The sequence below is a fragment of the Primulina eburnea genome, chromosome 7 (genome assembly GCF_022965805.1).
Source record: "Primulina eburnea isolate SZY01 chromosome 7, ASM2296580v1, whole genome shotgun sequence".
In the NCBI taxonomy this organism is placed as follows: Eukaryota; Viridiplantae; Streptophyta; class Magnoliopsida; order Lamiales; family Gesneriaceae; genus Primulina; species Primulina eburnea.
The window spans coordinates 15,295,907-15,315,008 of NC_133107.1; the positions used below are offsets into that span (position 1 = coordinate 15,295,907).

Sequence of the window (19,102 nt, forward strand, 5' to 3'; positions counted from 1 at the left end):
GATTCGATATGGTTGTATTGGATATTTTATTTTGAGTTGTTCTAGACTTCGATTGGGTTGTATATCTATCATTTGTGGTATTTCCGCTGTTATCTCTGATTATTGTTAATTAGGTTAATTGCATGCTTAGTTCTTGATTAGTAGGTGATTCTGGAACGGGTCACTACAGAGAGTGTTGAAAAATAATATTTAAAATGTGTGTATTGAATATTTGAATGTTGAAAATAAGAGTTGTAAATATTGAAAATTAGTGTGTGATGATGTAGGTAATGATGTATTTTATTTTTGGATTATTTGTAAAGATTTCCTATAAATAGATCTCTCATTTGTGAAGAAAATCACAATTGAGTAGAGAGAAAAATATTATAAAGTGTGTAGTTTGGTAAATTTTGAGAGTTTGAGATTTTTACTTTTTACCATAAATTTTTATTTTTTCACAACAAATGGAATATTTTTTGTAATACGATAGCTAAGAAATTTTTTGTAATGCGATAGGTGGGTTTGGAACGACTGATGAAACGTGCTATGTTTTGTATGTTGGATCAATTTATTTATATGGACTTATATATGAATAATTATGTGTGTGGGTTGTCTGTTATATTAAGCCCAAAATAAAGTGATCAATTAATGTTTCGGATTATTGGGCTTTAATGTATCTAATGGGTTGTGGGCCTTTACTGTGTCGGATTATTGGGCTTTAATACACATTAATATTTCTGTTTATAGATAATTGTAATTTCTGTTTTTATGATGAGCTAAAAAAGAAATATCAGAAGATATTGATAAACATTATCTATAAATATGGGTCATGGTCCCCAGATCTCGGGTTGTCACTTTCACTATTCTCTCCCCCATTAGGAAAATGGTTCTAAAGAGAAACTAAAGGATTCTCTCAAGGAAAGAGCGCGTAGATCTGGAAGATCCAGACACGTTCTAAACAATTCAGAATTATGGCTTAAAGTACGCTTTCGCTTAAGTTTTCAGTCATATTCTTAACGATTTAGCGTGATGGATTCTGTGGTTTATGGGTTTTCCCCAACAACTGATATCAGAGCTATTCATGTTTGAATCATTGAGATTTGTTTAAAGTTTTTGGACATTATTTGGATCCAGATCTGGAAAACAAATTTTTTTAAAAACTTTTCTGTTATGTCTTCAGATTTGAAATTTTTTTTTATATGCTTTCAGATCTGGAAAATATTTTGGTTGAAAACAAATCTTTTAAAGTTTCAGTTTTTGGTAAAGAAGATTTGGTTGAAAATTTTAAGGATCTGGTATAAGATTTCGATTTTTCTTCCAGTTTTGTTTAACAAATATTTAGAGGAAAATCGAAAATTCGGATTTTTTTTTTTTAAAAAAAAGGTACGGTTTCGGGCCGGTGTACGGACCCGGGCCGACCCGACCCGTACCCGTACGGGTTCGGGTCGGGTCGTACGGAACCGGGTCGACCCGCACTGTTGAACCCGTTAAATCAGAGTACGTATTAACCATGCATAATTACTATTATTTAAAAATTAAAATGATTTCCTTTATATTTAACACATTTTAAATGGTATTAAGTCATGATCATTTATTTTAAATCGCAATAGTTTAGCATTTGTGTTTTCGGTTAAATAAGCAAGGTCGGACTGGAGTTGGAGTATTGAGATAAAATTTAATAATAAGAAAATATTCTTAGAATTTATTTAAGATAAAGAATAAGTTATTTTAATGTGAAAGAATGTTTAAGGATTTATTAATTAATTAGAGATAAGTAGTAAATAAGTTCTTTTATGTCCAATAATTTAATTAAAAGCCTAAATTAAAATGTGTGATCAATTGAGATAAGTTAATCTAGGCTTATTTTATTTAAGAAATTATAACTTAACATGTTTGTAATTTATTTTAAGAATTAGACATGCATGCAAGAAAATTACTGTCCCAAATTAATTTATTAATTAACTAAAATACATAATTAGTGTTTAACACTTTAAGGAGATAAAATTCAATAATTAAGCGATTTTCCCTCCATTTAATAGCAAGATTTCGGCCACCTCCTTGATAGGATTTAATAAGTTTGACAACTCACCATTTTTGAATCTCTTGCTTATCCATTCTTGGTAAATAATCCCCTCATATTTAATCTTCAAAAAAATTTATTAATTAAGCAATATTTTTACCTTAGTTGACAAGATAAAATCGGCCACCTCCTTTATAGATTTAAAAATATTTGGCAACTGTGGGGACCCGGACGCTAATCAAGTTCTTAATCATCATGGGGACTAATTAATCAATTAGAAAACAGGGTCTAAAAATTTTTTTAAAATGCAAAGCGGAAACGTAATGTAATTAAATTCAAATTACATATTAAACATAACATATAATTATTGTACGATCTACAATAATCCAATGAGGTTCAATTACATATCAGTACTGAATCCTAAGTTGCTTCTGAAGCCCGGATCTCCACGCTATCTAGTCCAGCCTCGTTCTCTTCCCGACCCTTATCCTGTCCCACCTGTTGTCAGGTACACATACAGACAAGACAACAGCCGGATAAACCGGTGAGAATAACTCCCAGTATAAATCAATGAAACATGCAATCATATAAACAATTATAAAACATGTAATCAGGTATCAACCATATGTAACGAATCTGAAACATAATCAATAGCACGCTGTCAACAATACTCGTAGCTACATAATTCAGACTAGACTCAATCCTAGTCTAGGGATCCCGATTCCAGAAGTTGGTATGCATATATCGACTAACAGTAATAGAAAAGACTCCAGTTCTATCCACGCCGATATAGTATCGATTAACAGTAATAGAAAAGACTCCAGTTCTATCCACACCGATACAGTATCGATTAACAGTAATAGACGAAGCCCTGATTCTATCCACATTGATATATTATCGATTAACAGTAATAGAGCAAGCCTTGATTCTATCCACATTGATAGGATATCGATTACCAGTAATAGAACAAAGTCCGATTCTATTCACATCGATATAACATCGATTAACAGTAATAGAAGGAACGATGAATCTATCCACATCGATATAATATCAATCAACAGTAATAGAATAAGCTATACATCTATCCACATCGATATAATATCAACTAACAGTAATAGAAGAAGCTATCAATCTATCCACATCGATAACCAACATCCAGTGACCGTCTTTGGCACATCCGCCAATACACCATCTTATGACATCGTGCAATGTGCCCGTGGTGATCCCACCACTAACGGCACTTCTGTCATAATATTACTCTTCTTATACCTGTAATCTATAACTCAAGAAAACAAGTATATCAATCAATCAATGCAAATATCAATGCAATAAAGTAAAGTATGTGATTTAGGGAAACCCAAGTCTAAACCGACTCAAGTCCATCTCCCAATACCATATTGACTTATACCTTTCTCTTCTCGTTCAGAAGATGAAGAAGAATTCCCGACTCTATCTCGGTCCATTCCCAAATCTGGTAATCACAATATTGAACAGTCACAATATCAATACATAACCCAATCCGGAACATGCTCTGATCAATATTTAAATCAAAATATACTCTGATCAATGTCAATCAACATACGGTATCATAATACAATCTAAATCAATACCGACTCTGATCAATATCAATCAACTGATGTTTTCGACGGTATAATAATATTGTCTCGATAATCCCGTCAATCCAAACATCCTAGATATAATACCAAAACTCATAATCAATACTGACATAACTCCTAATCTCAACGATAACACAAATCTGATTTCGAATCTCTGTCAATATCTTTCGAAAATCATAACAAATACAGAGACAATCTGTTCTTCAATCTGACTTCAATTCTATAATATCTACTGTAGCAAGAACACCATATCTGAATCATATTCAATTCTGAAAATATCATAAATTCAAATCTTGTCTAAACGTAACAAAACTTACGTCCAGTTGTAGCCTGCGTTGATAGGAACACAGTACTATAATCGGATTCAAAAACACACGAACGGATTTCTCACAAAAGGCGTAAGGATTTTCCACACAAATTCTCTGAAGCTTCTCCTCGACTTTTGTTGATTCTTCATTCTGAAGAATGATATATATGTATATATATCCCAATTGCATGTTAAGGCAACGTGTTTACTTTTCGTGAATTTCGGTCGGCGCTCGAGCGGTGGAAATCTACCGCTCGAGCGTGGTATCTTCTGTCCAGCAATTTCAAGTCGCACTCTTGGCGCTCGGGCGGTAATAATCTACCGCCCGGGCGCCACATCTTCTGCCCGCGACGTACTTTTCAGGGACACTGGCGCTCGGGCGGTCGATCTTTATCGCTCGGGCGCCAACACTTCTATCCCAAAAATTGTATACTCTAAATATTTGGCCAATCTGGTCTCGTAGTAGCCCGTCTATAATTATATCAATTTAACTTCAATAATCTCATGTTAATATAATTAAAATCTCATATTAACAGAGTCAAGATCTTGGCCCTTACAGCAACTCTCCATCTTTAATTCATTTCCTTATCTTTTGGGAGATAATCCCATCACATTTAACCATCAATAATAAAAAATAAAGAAATTTTTCTACCCCATTTTGAAAGATAATTTCGGTCATCTCACTCCTTCAAATCAAATCATTTCCTTATCTCTCAAACTCAAGGATAGAAAGATTTGTATCTTGCCATTCAAATTCCCATTTATCTTGATAATTTCCTCATTCATTTCCTAGCCTTCCTCCTCTCCTCATTTTCGAAATTTCAGAGTAAAAACCTTCAGAAAATCGTGAGTTGCTCTAGGAAAAATAAGAGAGAAATAAGAGGGAAAACAAGTAAGAAAAGAGAACTCCGTCTCCGCCGCGCCGTGTTCGTCGTAATCGTTTGTTTTCTTTCAAATCAAATTCAACGCATGTTTATATTATCTTTTGCTCTTCAATCAAGTCATATACGTATTTTAAACCATGTTATGTTCATAAATCTTGAAGCAAAAACCGAATTTATGTCACGCAATTTTCGAAAACACAGTGCAGATTTTTCGGCTCCCTTCCTTGTGCTTCACGGTTGTTGTTGGTTTTGTGATTTCGGGAGTTGTCTCGGTTCCAAATATTCAAGGCTGCATCTAGGCATGTACTAGAGTGAGTTAGGATCATGTTGGTCCATTAGTTTAAGCCCCCAAATCGCTGGATTCAAGATTTGACAGCAACTCCACCATAATTGCAAGTTGAGTCTCGAAATTTCTGGTTTTTGATTGTTCAAGGAGGTTCGAATCTTGGTTGGCTTTTGGGCATGTAACCATGCTTAGAAACCTTCCTTAGCATGTCTAGGACATGACCAAGATGACCTTTCATAGCTTGTTCATGGTCCCATCGGTTTTAAAGCAAACAACACAAGACAGCCCCTTCGGTTTTCATTTTTCCGAGTTTGTGTGAGTAGTTTCGAATTTGAGTGTTGGGTGGATCTTGTGTAACGCCCCGAAAATTTTAAAGTCCACGTAAACCACATGCGCGCAATTATTAAATCCTTTGTATTGTAGTTAAATTATTTTAATTACATTAATTATTTATGTGGTGCATATTGATATGTTAAAATTATATTTTTACTTGGTTGCATTAAAATTGTATTTTTAAGGAATATTCAAGTTGCGATCGAGGAACGGGGACCGAGGGCTGAAAAATAGAAGATGATTTTTATTAAAAAGTTGTTTTTAATTATTTAAAATATGGCCGTTGCTTTTTATTATTTTTGAAAGTATCGGGTTTTGAGGTGATTTTATACGTCGGAACGTAAATTTTAGCGGTATTTGATTTTTAAATAAAATGCGAGCTTTTTAGCAACCCGGCTATTAAATTCACATTTTATTCAAAAGAAAACTTTACTATTTTTTTTATTGAATCCTAATTAATTTAATTGGGCTTTAATTTATGGCTTAATGGGCCTAAATCTAGATTGGGGATTTATTTAGTATTTAAAATTCAATTCTAAATCATAAACCTATTCTAGTTTACAAATTCAATCGGCCACTTTTCTTTTAAAATTGAAACTCTTTCAAGACACACACACACGGCACTTTCAATTATTTTCTGGAAGAAAACGGCAGCAGCTTGCTTTGGAAGTCTTCTCGTAAAGCTCTAAGCCTCGTCGTCCCTCCGTTCTTCGTCGTCGTATATCCGAGCGTTTAAAACGCAAAGGCACACCTTAATCTCCTTTTCTCATCCATTATATCATATAATCCTTTTAATTACTAGATGCACGAAAATTGTTTATAAGTTTCTGAATTTTCGTAACTATGTACACTCATGCTTTAAACTTGTGTTTTTAATTCCAAAAATCATGTTTTATGTGATCTAATGGGGCTGCCATGATTAGGACATGTTTAGACATCGTTTTCCATAAGTTTTTAGGCCTAGAACTCCCTCATAATAGCAGCAAACCAGAAACATGCAAGCTGGACAGAAAGTTTGTGTTTAGGAGTTAAGGTGATCGGTTATTGTGGAATAGGAGGCTAGGCCTTGCATGGCTCGTCAGGGGGCTTGGGCTGGGCTAGGTTAGGTCCTTAGGGTCATAAGAAGGGGCACAAGGGGCTGGTTTGAGGTCTGGTACGGTTGGGTTCAGGCAAGGCGAGCAGAAGCATGAGGGCGTGAGAGGAAGGCTAAGGGCGAGCAGCTGCTGTGTAGCTGCTGTGTTTCGTGCGTGGGGTTCAATGGCTTGGGGCTGGTCTGGGTAGAGGCTGGCCGTTGTCCAGGGTTGGTTGGGGACGTCTGGGCTTGGTGGTGGTTCGGTTGGAAGAGTCCTAGGTTGGCTAGGAGTCCTAGAATCACTTGGAGTCTCATGCACACACATACACAGATTTTGTGTTCACTTTCCAGGGAGTTTTCGAGCGGGCCAGGGGTTGTTTTATGGGCTGGGCTTGCACAGTAGGGTCCCTAGATGGGTTGGCTAGGTTTTGACTCGAAGTGGCTCGGGTGTGGCTCAAGTAAATTGAGAGATGGCTCGGTGTGTTCGAGTGAGGGTCATATTTCGAAAATAAGAAGGAAAAATTGATCCAAGGGTCCACGGGGGTGGCTCATGACTTGGAAGGGTAGAATAAATCATAAAAAGGTTATGTTTAAAATTTGGGATCAAAATAACGAGTTTTGGATTTATTCGGGATTTAATCGCCGCACGAAACGTTAATTAACGAATTAATTGAAAAGCCTTGTTTAAGCCTTATAAAATTATGAAAAATTAGATTTAAGCTTAAATAATTATTATAAGTCTAAGTTTCTGATTTGGGAATTTTATGATGAGGTTTGGGATTTTTCGGGATTAAATCGCATTAATACGTTTCGTTTAAGGAATAAATTAAAAGTCTAATGTTTAAGCTAAATAAAATTATGGACAAATTCACATAAGCTTAAATAATTATTTGGGACATATTAGAGTGATGAAATCAAGGAAAAAGTCGAATTCGTAAAATGTCGAAGCCAGGGGTAAAACGGTCATTTTACATCGGGAATTTAGTAAAGGTCATGGCAGTGCCCGAAATGCTGTTTCTATGTTATTATGATGATTTTGAAATGTTTATGAATTTCTCATGATTAAATGCTGATTTTTTTTAAATGTCTAAAGAATGTTCATGATTGAAAAAGACATTTAAAATACATGTTGCATGCTTGGTTTCAAAGAAAATGAAAATGTTATGTTATGCACGTTTTTATAAAGTGATGTGAATGAAAAGTGTTGAAGGATGTGAAGTGATTGTGACTAGTTCGTCAATGGTGGCGATATCGTGAGGGTGATGGTCCCAGTGGGAGCCCGACGATCGTGTTTCCATATTGCGAACAAGAGGTTAAGAGGTTATGAGGTTTGAGGTTAGGATAGGAATGTCGTGAGGGGAAAGCCCATTGGGAGCCCTGACGATCATATTTCTATTCGATTCATGTTAGGCCAGGGCCCATTTGACCGGTGAGAGTGTTGCTGGTGTCCCCCGCCGCCCAGTACTGTGGTTATATTTCTGATGGATCCATCGAGAGGTCATGTCATGAGAGGAAAGTCACAATTAACGATCTGAATTCAACAAAGGAAAAGGAAAAGGAAAAGGAAAAGGAAAATGTTTATGATCATGTTTAAATGTTATGTCATGTTGAGGAAAAAGGAAAAGATTAAGGTTTATTTATGCATGTCATGAAAATGTTTATGTTTAAAGTTTTATGCATCATGAAAATGTTTACGAAAATGTTTATGTTTATGCATCTTCATGAAAACGATATTTTAAGTACAAATATTTTTCACCGTTATATGTTGACTGTATTACGTATTACTCGTTATAAAGATTATGGTGTGTTGAGTCTTTAGACTCACTAGGTGTGATGGATGCAGGTGGTTCTGAGGGAGGACTTGACGGGTGATACTACTGGACTGAAGGTGCACACAACCCGAGGACCAGCGCTTCTACTTTTCCGCATTTACGATTATGACTTATGAATTTATGTTAAAGATTTTTAAGATTATTTACTTAAGCTTTTTGAGATATTTTTGAGAGGTTTAGTATGGGCTTTACTTTTCAAATTATTGCTTTTTAGTTTTGACAAAACAATAGACAAGTTTATTATTTCACTCGAAGTTTTTATACTAGTTGATTGAAGTTTAATTTTAAAGAGGGAAAAATATTTTATGAAAATATTTTCTTGTGGGTAGTTGTTAATTTCGAAAATATTAGGATAGAAAAGAAAAAAAAAATTTCTAGTACTTTTAAAGCAATAAAAGATGAGGACGTTTCATCTTGGTTGGCTTCTAGCCCTTAGCCATGGTTCAAACAATACCTCATGATGTCTAGATTGAGCCATGGTCAAGCATATGACCACTGGAATGACACATGACAGCAAGCGATCCAAACAATCGCATGGTACGTACATAATTTTTCTTTGTGTTCTCGGTTTGAGCTTCGTGTTGTCCTAGGTGTTTGATTGGATTGTGTTTGGCCTAGGGCCGTTATCCATGGTTCAAACCATATCTTAAGATGTTGGGAAGAGGCTCTGGTCGGTGGTTCAAGCCCCAATGGCCATTAGCCTTGTAAACGAAGCAACTCAAGCGAAGCTGCTGCGGCTGGAATTTTACAGAAACTTTGTCTTCGGTTCAGAGGTCATGTTTGAGTTCTTGGTTGGCTTTTAGCCTATGTCCTTGGACTGGACAGTGCCTCATTGAGTTAAGAAGGTCATGTGTTTTGGTTGTTCGTGATTTGGTTAAATTTAGAGGTCGTAGAAGAATTTACGGTGCTATGTGCCAAAGTGACTCTCGAAATAGCGTTTCATGTTTTTGGCCTCCATGCACAATTTTCGTGTATTACAGCCCTTGATATTTATTTTTTTATCATTTTAGGTGTATTTTAATCATGACTAAATGATGGTTCGATGTTGGTTCGGGTTGGTACGGAGTCATGGTTAGATACTAAGTTTGTTGGGCGTAATTGTCTCGTTTTTGGTTCGGTTATGATAGTGTTGGTCAAGTTGAGATTATTTGCATGTGTCTCATGTTAGAATTAGGTCGCAGCAAGCCTGGGAACGATTCAATTCAATTGGTAAAATTAAATAGGATAATAATTATATTACGTGCATAAAAATAGAAGAGATATATGTGACATGTCTTATGGCCACCTCACGCTTATGTGATTTCAGCTTATGGGATTATTACTTCACCCAGTGACTTACGACCGGTTCATGTTCATGTATATGTACGGATATCCAGTCCAAGGGCTGTGATGATCTCTACCGCCCAGTATACTGTGATTTAGTCTGATCAGACGATTCATGTTATGTTACGGGCCACTTGCGTAAAACATTTTCTCAACAGAAAAATTATGATATGCTATTTTACGACAGGGCTCTATCGAGCAAACATTTTACGTACGATTTTTCAGATATGCACGTACTTATAATTATTCATTACACGATTTTCACGTTACGCCTTACGATACGATATTTTTACGTTACGCCAAATTTTATGATATATTTACTTGTTATTCATGATATATGCATGTTGAGTCTTTAGACTCACTAATCTTGACTGTTGTAGGTACTGATGAGGTTGAGACCGAGGGCGGGGACCAGTGATTTAGCTTGGGTCGGCAGTAGTAGGAACCCGATGACCTCATTTTCAGCACACACTATTTTTATTCAAACTCAGTTTTCACGTTGATGAATTATTTTTAAGTTGTGGTTTTGAAAACATTATTTACTTCCGCTGCTACTTTAAAACATTAAATCTTTTATCAGTTTATTATGAATGAGGCATGTATTTATTTAAAAGGATAAAAAAATTAAATTATTCCGCAAATTTTCAAATACGAAATACGAGCCTCTACACGAACCGTACAGAATTTCTTCCCCGATTCATGTTTATTCGGTTAAAGTTGAATATTCAATTATTCAAATAATGATAAGGTTATATGTATTTCTAAAATTGATTAATTGAAATGAAATGTCGCCAAAGTGACCTCTTTTATGGAAATTAATTTTATTTTGAAATACAAAAAGATTTTTTGGGTTTATGTGATTTATATGAATATTGATCGACCCAAAGGAATGTTAATATTTAATATAATTACATATGCACTTGTGGTGGTAAACATGTGATAGTTGTTCGGTTTTTCATGTGAATAATAAATCGGTCCAAAGGAAGATTGTTATTTGACATGATAGTTACTATCAGTGTTTGACTACTGCGCCAAGATATCACTTAAAAGTTAATCTTTTGTCCAAAGATGAAACATTAATGGAGTGCTCGATATTCTGTTTATGGGGTTTACATTATTTGAATTTATTGATTATTTTATTTGGATATTTGGTTGAGCATGTATATTTTGTTTTTTGTTCTCTGTTCAGATTTGAATCCTGTAAATATTCATTCCAACATAAATTCTATTCCTATGTTAAATGACTCTAATTTTAAATCATGGCAAGAGAATTTATTAATAGTTCTCGGAGTCATGGAATTGGACCTTGCGATAAGGGTTGACTCTCCTCCTGTCGTTACGGATAAGAGTACCTCTGATGAAAAGAAGGAGTTTGAAAGGTGGGAGAGATCGAATCGCATGTGCATGATGATCATGAAGAAGGCCATTCCATAAACATTCAGGGGCACAATGTCTAGCGACATTGATACGGCTAAGGCTTTCCTTCAAGACCTCGAAAAGAGGTTTGCTAAAAGTGAAAAGTTTGAAATTGGTACACTTTTGGCAATCCTCGTTTCAATGAGGTACAAAGGTAAGGACAACATCAGGGAGTACATTATGGAAATGTCTCATCTTGCTTCAAGATTAAAAGCACTGAAGCTTGACCTCTCTGAGGACTTGCTAGTGCATCTGGTTTTGATATCTTTTCCTCCTCAGTTTAACCAGTTCAAGGTGAGCTATAACTGTCAGAAAGAGACTTGGTCTTTGAATGAGCTCATCTTGCACTGTGTCCAGGAAGAGGAAAGGTTGAAGCAAGACAAGACAGAAAGTGCTCATTATGCCTCTACCTCGAAGATTAAAGGAAAGAAAATGAAGAATAAAGAAGCTACGGATACACAGCCTCCGAAGAAACAAAATAAGAATCAGCGTGATTATCAAAGTTCTGGTTGTTTTTTCTGTGGCAGTGATGGGCATACGAAGAAGCAGTGCAGTAATTATCACGCTTGGCGTGCTAAGAAAGGTATGCTTCTGAATATGGTTTGTTCTGAGGTTAATTTAACTTCAGTGCCTAGACACACGTGGTGGATAGATTGTGGTGCAACAACTCACATCAGTGTGTCTATGCAGGGTTGCCTGGATTGCCGAAAACCAACTGATGCTGAAAGATTCATCTATATTGGTGACGGAAACAAAGTTGAAGTTGAAGTAATATGAAAATTTAGATTATTGTTAAAGACTGGAATATATTTGGATCTTTATCAAACATTTGTTGTACCATCTTTTAGACGGAATTTTATTTCCATTTCTGCATTGGACAAATTTGGTTATTCTTGTTCTTTTGGAAATGGAATATTCAGTTTGTTTCTTGTTTCAAAATTGGTTGGTTCTGGTTCTTTATCAGGATTTCTGGTTCTTTATCAGGATACGATAATCTTTATTCTTTAGATGTTATTGCTTCATTTAATGAATTCCTGTAAACAAGTAGACGCACTAAAAGAAAATTAACCAGTGAGAATTCAGTTGTGTTATGGCACAAAAGACTGGGTCATATCTCTGAAAAGAGAATAAAGAGACTTGTGTCGGACAAAATTCTCGAACCTTTAGATTACACAAACTTTAATAATTGTGTTAATTGTATAAAGGGAAAACAAACCAACAAAAGGAGATTTGAAGCCAACAGGTGTTCAAGGGTCTTAGAATTTATACATACTGATATTTGGGGACCATTCCCTTCGGCTTCTTGGAATGATCAACAGTATTTTATAACGTTCACAGACGATTTTTCAAGATATGGCTTCATTTATCTCATTCATGAAAAGGCAGAGTCATTGGATGTGTTCAAAAACTATAAAGCTGAAGTTGAAAATCAACTTGGCTTAAAGATTAAAAGCATTAGATCTGACCGTGGTGGTGAATACTATGGTAGATATGACGGTTCAGGTGAACAACGTCCAGGACATTTTGCTAGATTCCTGGAAGAATACGGTATCGTCCCATAGTACACTATGCCAGGTTCGCCCACTATGAATGGTGTTGGTGAAAGACGAAATAGAACGCTTAAGGACATTGTGAGGAGTATGATCAGTCATTCTACCTTACTAGAATCACTCTGGGGAGAAGCACTAAAGACCACAACATATATCCTTAATAGGGTTCCAACTAAGTCAGCGACCAAAACCCATTATGAACTTTGGACGAGTAAAAAGCCCAGTCTTAAACATCTGCGCATTTGGGGATGTCCAGCTGAGGCAAGACCTTACAAGCCTAATGAAAAGAAACTGAACTCAAGGACGGTTAGCTGTTATTTTATTGGATACTCTGAAGATCCAGGGGGTACAAGTTTTATGATCCTACTTGTAAGTCGATTTTTTAGTCAGGAAATACCGGTTCTTTGAGGATGTTGAGTTTGCGGGGCAAGATAAAGTAAGGGATATTGTCTTTGAAGAGGAATATGTAAATATTCCCATAGGTGTCTTGGACATTGATCAGGATCATATTCCTCACCTTGACCAAGACACAATACATGAAGACAATATTAGAGATCCTCACATTCCAGATGAACAAACTCAAGCACTTCCAGAACCTATGCCATTAAGGAGATCCACTAGAGAGCGGAGAAATGCAGTGCCAGATGATTACATTGTATTTCTACAAGAACATGAGGCAGACATTGGATTGATGGAGGATGATCCTATTAACTTCCGTCAAGCCATGGAAAGTTCTAATTGTCAAAAGTGGAATGATGCCATGAATGAAGAGATAAAGTCCATGAAGGACAATGACGTATGGGATCTTGTCTCATTGCCTAAAGGTACGAAGCCCATTCATTGTAAATGGATATTTAAAACTAAGTGGGATTCAAAAGGTAATGTGGAAAGATATAAGGCTCGTCTTGTCGTTAAAGACTTTACACAGAAATAAGGCATTGATTACAAAGAGACTTTCTCTCTGGTTTCTTCGAAAGACTCTTTAAGGATTATAATGGCTTTGGCGGCGCATTTCGATCTTAAGCTTCATCATATGGATGTAAAGACTGTGTTTCTGAATGATGACATTGATGAAACGATTTATATGGTGCAGCCAGAAAATTTTGTGTCCAAAGACACAACTAATATCGTTTGCAAATTAAAGAAATCCATCTATGGGCTCAAGCATGCATCTCGACAATGGTATTTCAAATTTCATGAAGTGATCATCTCATTTAGTTTGAGATGAATTTGGTCGATGATTGTGTGTACCTTAAGTTCAGTGGGAGTAAGTATATTTTTCTGGTTTTTTATGTTGATGACATCCTGCTCGCTAGCAACGATATAGAGTTATTGCATGACACCAAGAGATTTCTAGCTAAGAATTTTGAGATGAAAGATCTTGGTGATGCATCTTTTATACTGGATATTCAGATACATCGGGATCGTTCTCGAGGTATTCTTGGATTATCTCAGAAAGGATATATTTAGAAAATTCTCAAGCGGTATGAGATGCAAGATTGTAAACCAACGGATACCTCTGTGGTTAAGGGAGGCAAATTTAGTCTCAAACAATGCCCAAATAATGATTTTGAGGAACAAAAATGCAGAAGATTCCCTATGCATCTGCAGTGGGGAGTCTGATGTATGCTCAGGTTTGTACACGTCCAGAGATTGCGTACGTGACAGGAATGTTGGGACGATATTTAAGTAATCCAGGAGTGGAACATTGGAAAGCAGTCAAAATGGTTTTACGGTACCTACAGAGAACAAAAGATTATATGCTCATATATCGGAGGTTGGATCAGCTTGAGATCATTGGGTATACTGACTCCGATTTTGCTGGATGCCAAGACAATATGAAATCTACGTCGGGCTACATCTATCTCCTTGCTGGAGGTGCCATTTCCTGGAAGAGTGCTAAACAGTCACTTATAGCCTCTTCCATCATGGCAGCTGAGTTTGTAGCGTGTTATGAGGCATCCAATCATGAAATATGGCTGCAAAATTTTGTCACGGGACTGCGCATTATTGATGGCATGAAAAGCCACTAAGATTACATTGTGACAATAAATCAGCAGTTATGTATTCTAATAACAACAGGAGCTCGACGAATTCAAAACACATTGACATCAAGTTTCTGGTTGTTAAAGAAAGAATTCAGAGTGGAAAGTTGTCTAATGAGCATATCGGTACAAACTCCATGGTTGCGGATCCGCTTACTAAGGGACTACCACCCAAACAGTTTCATGAGCACACTGCTAGTATGAGTGTTATGTCAATTGAGAAAATTCAGTTTTAGTGGGAGTTTGTTATTTTAAATGCTTTTCAGTTGTAGATATTTTTCAGTTACAGTTATGTAAATTTATTTTTTGCAGAAATAAATTTCAAGTTAAGTCACACTCTGATTATGATTTAAAGTTTGATCTCAATAAGGTTAAGGGAGGACCAGTTGGAAATAAGCATGTTACGGTCACATTGCATGAAATTTCCATGCTACACATCCACTTTATGATCCATGTCATTCAGTTGTGTTGGCATATGTGACCATTGATGAGTCTAGTTACCTTGAGTGTAGCGAATAATGCTTTGATCATATGTTGATGTGATTGATGGACCGGATTGGTAATAGATACATTTCGGAATGAAAACATTTTTGAGCTCATAAGGTTATTTTCACAAACATAATTATAAAGTTGCACATATAGCCCAAGTGGGAGATTGTTGGATCAATTTATTTATATGGACTTATATGTGAATAATTATGTGTGTGGGTTGTCTGTTATGTTAAGCCCAAAATAAAGTGATCAATTAATGTTTCGGGTTATTGGGCTTTAATGTATCTAATGGGTTGTGGACCTTTAATATGTAAAGACATAAGTGTAATTTATGTTTTTATGATGGGCTAAAAAAGAAATATCAGAAGATAATGATAAACATTATATATAATATGGGTCATGGTCTCCAAATCTCGGGTTGTCACTTTCACTATTCTCTCTCCCATTAAGAAAATAGTTCTGAAGAGTAACTAAAGGATTCTCTCAAGGAAAGTGCGCGTAGATCTAGAAGATCAAGACACGTTCTAAACAATTCAGATTATGGCTTCAGGTACGCTTCCGCTTAAGTTTTCAGTCATATTCTTAATGATTTAGCGTGATGGATTCTGCGGTTTACGGGTTTTCCCCAACATTGTAATCACAATCAATTTTAATCCAAGGGCCTTGGAGGACATGAACAAACACGTGAGGGGAAGGCGTTGGAATTTGTCTATTTGACAATCAAGTGAGGAACATGAAAATATAATGTAAAATTAAGTGTTGTGTTTTACCAGTAGCATGACTGAGGTATTTATAAATATAGAAAAACCTTTTTTATTGTTCAGAAATCAAAATTTGTGATGTCTACAAGATATAAAAAACCTAACGGTATTAAAAAAAAAACAAACCGAATCAAAATCAGTTCAGATATCATAGAACGGGTCACATTTAAGTTAATAAGTGTAGTGACCCGTTCCAGAATCACCTACTAATCAGAACTTAAGCATGCAAAATTATCATTTAAAACTGAATCAGGTAAACAGCGGAAAAACAGTAATACAACCCAATCGAATCTGTAAGTACAAAATACTTAAACAACCAGATCGAACTAAATACCAAAAACAAAATACCAACAACTACAGGTTAACCTCTGCCAGCTCCCTGTCCACTCCCTCCTGGACCGTCCAACCTGAGACCTGCCCCATCGAATAGGGTGTCCAAAACAGAGATAAACCGAGGACGTGAGCATAAAACGCTCAGCACCGAAAGCATGAGTATACAAGACTATGACATGCATGTATGCAAAATGTACTGGATACCAGGATCTGGGTATAACGAAATACTGCTCAGGTAAATGACGTCAAGGTATGTAGCACTCTGCGCCGTCGCACCAGGAGGTGGCTCCCATACCAAAATAAACCTGTGGATATACCGGTGACCTGACCACCGTCGGCCAACGGGGTCCAACCATCCACAACAAACGAGGGCTGAGCACCCTCTCAACAGGCTATCTCAAAGATAATCAGGCTCAACATGATTATGCAAATGCCGCATAATAAACCATGCATCATATGACAGATAATAATGCAACATATAAACATGCAACACATAGTAAAGCATACTCAATCCTGCTATCTCGGATAGTACTTTCGTACCTCAAACCAGTAGATCCTAGCAATCAGTCCTAGAATCAAGTCTGCGTCCGTAGTCAGCCCACTGATGCCGCTAGCTCCCAACTAGAGCACAGCTCCGCTACAAAACCAGTAGCTCCCCGCTAGTGCCTAAACCTCGGGAAAAGACTAGAAACCCATCAGAAACGACTAAAACGCTCTGGAACACTCGGAATTGGCGAGTAAAAAGTGAGGCCTCGCGCCTCTATTTATAGACAACGATCGGACGATCCGATCCACTTCGGACGATCCGATCCACTGTACACTTCGGACTTTCCGAACCCTTATCGGACGATCCGAACCCTGCATGTCTTCCACGTGTCCAGACACCTGTCTTCGGACGATCCGAACCCTGATCGGACGATCCGAACTCTGCATGTCTTCCACGTGTCCAGCCACCTGTCTTCGGACGATTCGAACCCTCTTCGGACGATCCGAACCCGCTTCGGACGATCCGAACTCTGTTCGGTCCTTCCGATCCCACCGAAATATATTTAATCCAATAATTAACTCAAATTAGGCATCGGGATACTACAATAAGTTTGACATATACATCTTATTACACATATTATAGATAATATATTTCTTATTTTAATATGTATTTGGTAAGAAAATAATTAACTAATATGTAGTATAAATAAAAGAACTTAAAACATTACATCGATGATAAATATGGAACTCTTTTGGTGAGAGCATGAGAATAATGCCTTCATCCCAATGAAATGAAATCGATGTGACACTTGAGTGTATGATATCACATCAATCAATAAAATCAATAAAAATAATTAAATTTCGGCTCTTTTCCAGACTCAGGACATGCTTGTCAACAGAATTGACTCCGTGCACACAAGTTTGTCAAAGAAGATGGATTTAATGCACGAACAGATGTTGAATGTTATATCCCAAATCAACTCTGAAGTTCGCCTTCTTTCTTACCTCGTAGGTGTTTGTGTTGACAAAAAGGAGGAAGAAGAGCAGCAAGAGATGTCAAAGAAAAGAACTAGTCAATCAATTGATCAAGGTCCTGCTGACAAAAGAGCTAAGAAGTGAAAAGTAGTCAGTTCAGTTAGATCTTATCTTATTCTTAGTTTGTACACGAATATGTACATTTGAAGATTATTTTATCTATAATAAATGCTATCATTTCTTGGATTCTATGCTTTGTCAAACACCAAAAAGATGAAAATTGTTAGAATTGAAGGTTTGAGAGTTTGACAAATTTGCAAAAATAATTAGCTGAACTGAAGCCAACTGAATTGAGGTTATATAACTGAACCTACTCGAAATGAAGTAATTAAAACTGAAGTCATCCGAACTGAATATTAATAAATTAAATGATCGGATGTAATCGAACCGAACAAAGATAACTGAATCAGTAGGATGCATTAAGTCAGTTCAATTGATAAGTCAAAAATCGAACAACTGATATCAGTTTGACACGTCATCAGCTAGCTCAGCTATCAACCGACATATCGTAAACAGCACTGCAAATAATATATGGAGTAGATTGCAACATCGTACTATTGTTAGAAGAATGTTGATACATTCAGAAAAGACAAATCAATGAATAAGTATTAATTAATGAATTCAATGTTAAGCAAAGCCTATAAATAGCTGATGAATTCAGTATGAAGAAGATTGATTTTCTACATTAACATCGATTTTGAGAACACTTGAGAAATTCAGTTATACACGATCAGTTGATATATTCATACATAGAAGCTCACACTTCAAATATATATTCATAGCTTTCAGGCTTGCATCAAAATATTCGATCTTCTAAAGATTAGTTGTGCTACGAATATTAAATTAGTTGTGTACTGATAATATGTAAGAAACTAAGAGTTTCAGTTTGGCAATGTTTAAGTCCAAACTGAATTGAGTTATTACCGCTTATGTAATTAATCAAATTCTTTTAGTGAAAACATATCTTTGTGATAGCAGGGGTGATGTAGGAGCAATTGAAATCTTCGAACATCTATAAAATCTTTGTTATCATTATTTCAGTTATTATTTGAGTATTAAATCTATCAGTTAGTTTACTTACGTACTTAAACTAGTTACCTAATTAACTGATATTGTGGGGACCCGGGCTCTAACTCAATTCTTTTGGGATTTAATTGGATCTTTGCTCGAAAATGTGGGTCAAAAATTTGCTTTTAATATTAATTCAAATGTATAACTAAAGCATATCATGTCTTTAACTGAAATAAACAACATAATGTACATACATGTCTGTCTAGTACAACCATACACCAGTGTTTACATACCAACTACAAACATAGGTGATACAAATCT

General features: G+C 36.1%; 1 protein-coding gene across 1 annotated transcript; it reads left to right on the plus strand.

The window, feature by feature from the left end:
- Window positions 1–14,201: 14,201 nt before the first annotated feature.
- LOC140835721 (secreted RxLR effector protein 161-like) lies at window positions 14,202–14,651 on the plus strand. The gene has a single exon (XM_073201127.1). The coding sequence runs from the start codon at window positions 14,202–14,204 to the stop codon at window positions 14,649–14,651; it is 450 nt and encodes a 149-aa protein (XP_073057228.1).
- Window positions 14,652–19,102: the final 4,451 nt, after the last annotated feature.

Coding starts and splice junctions, on each gene's coding strand:
- LOC140835721 (XM_073201127.1), top strand. CDS start 14,202: ATGCAGAAGATTCCCTATGCATCTGCAGTGGGGAGTCTGATGTATGCT.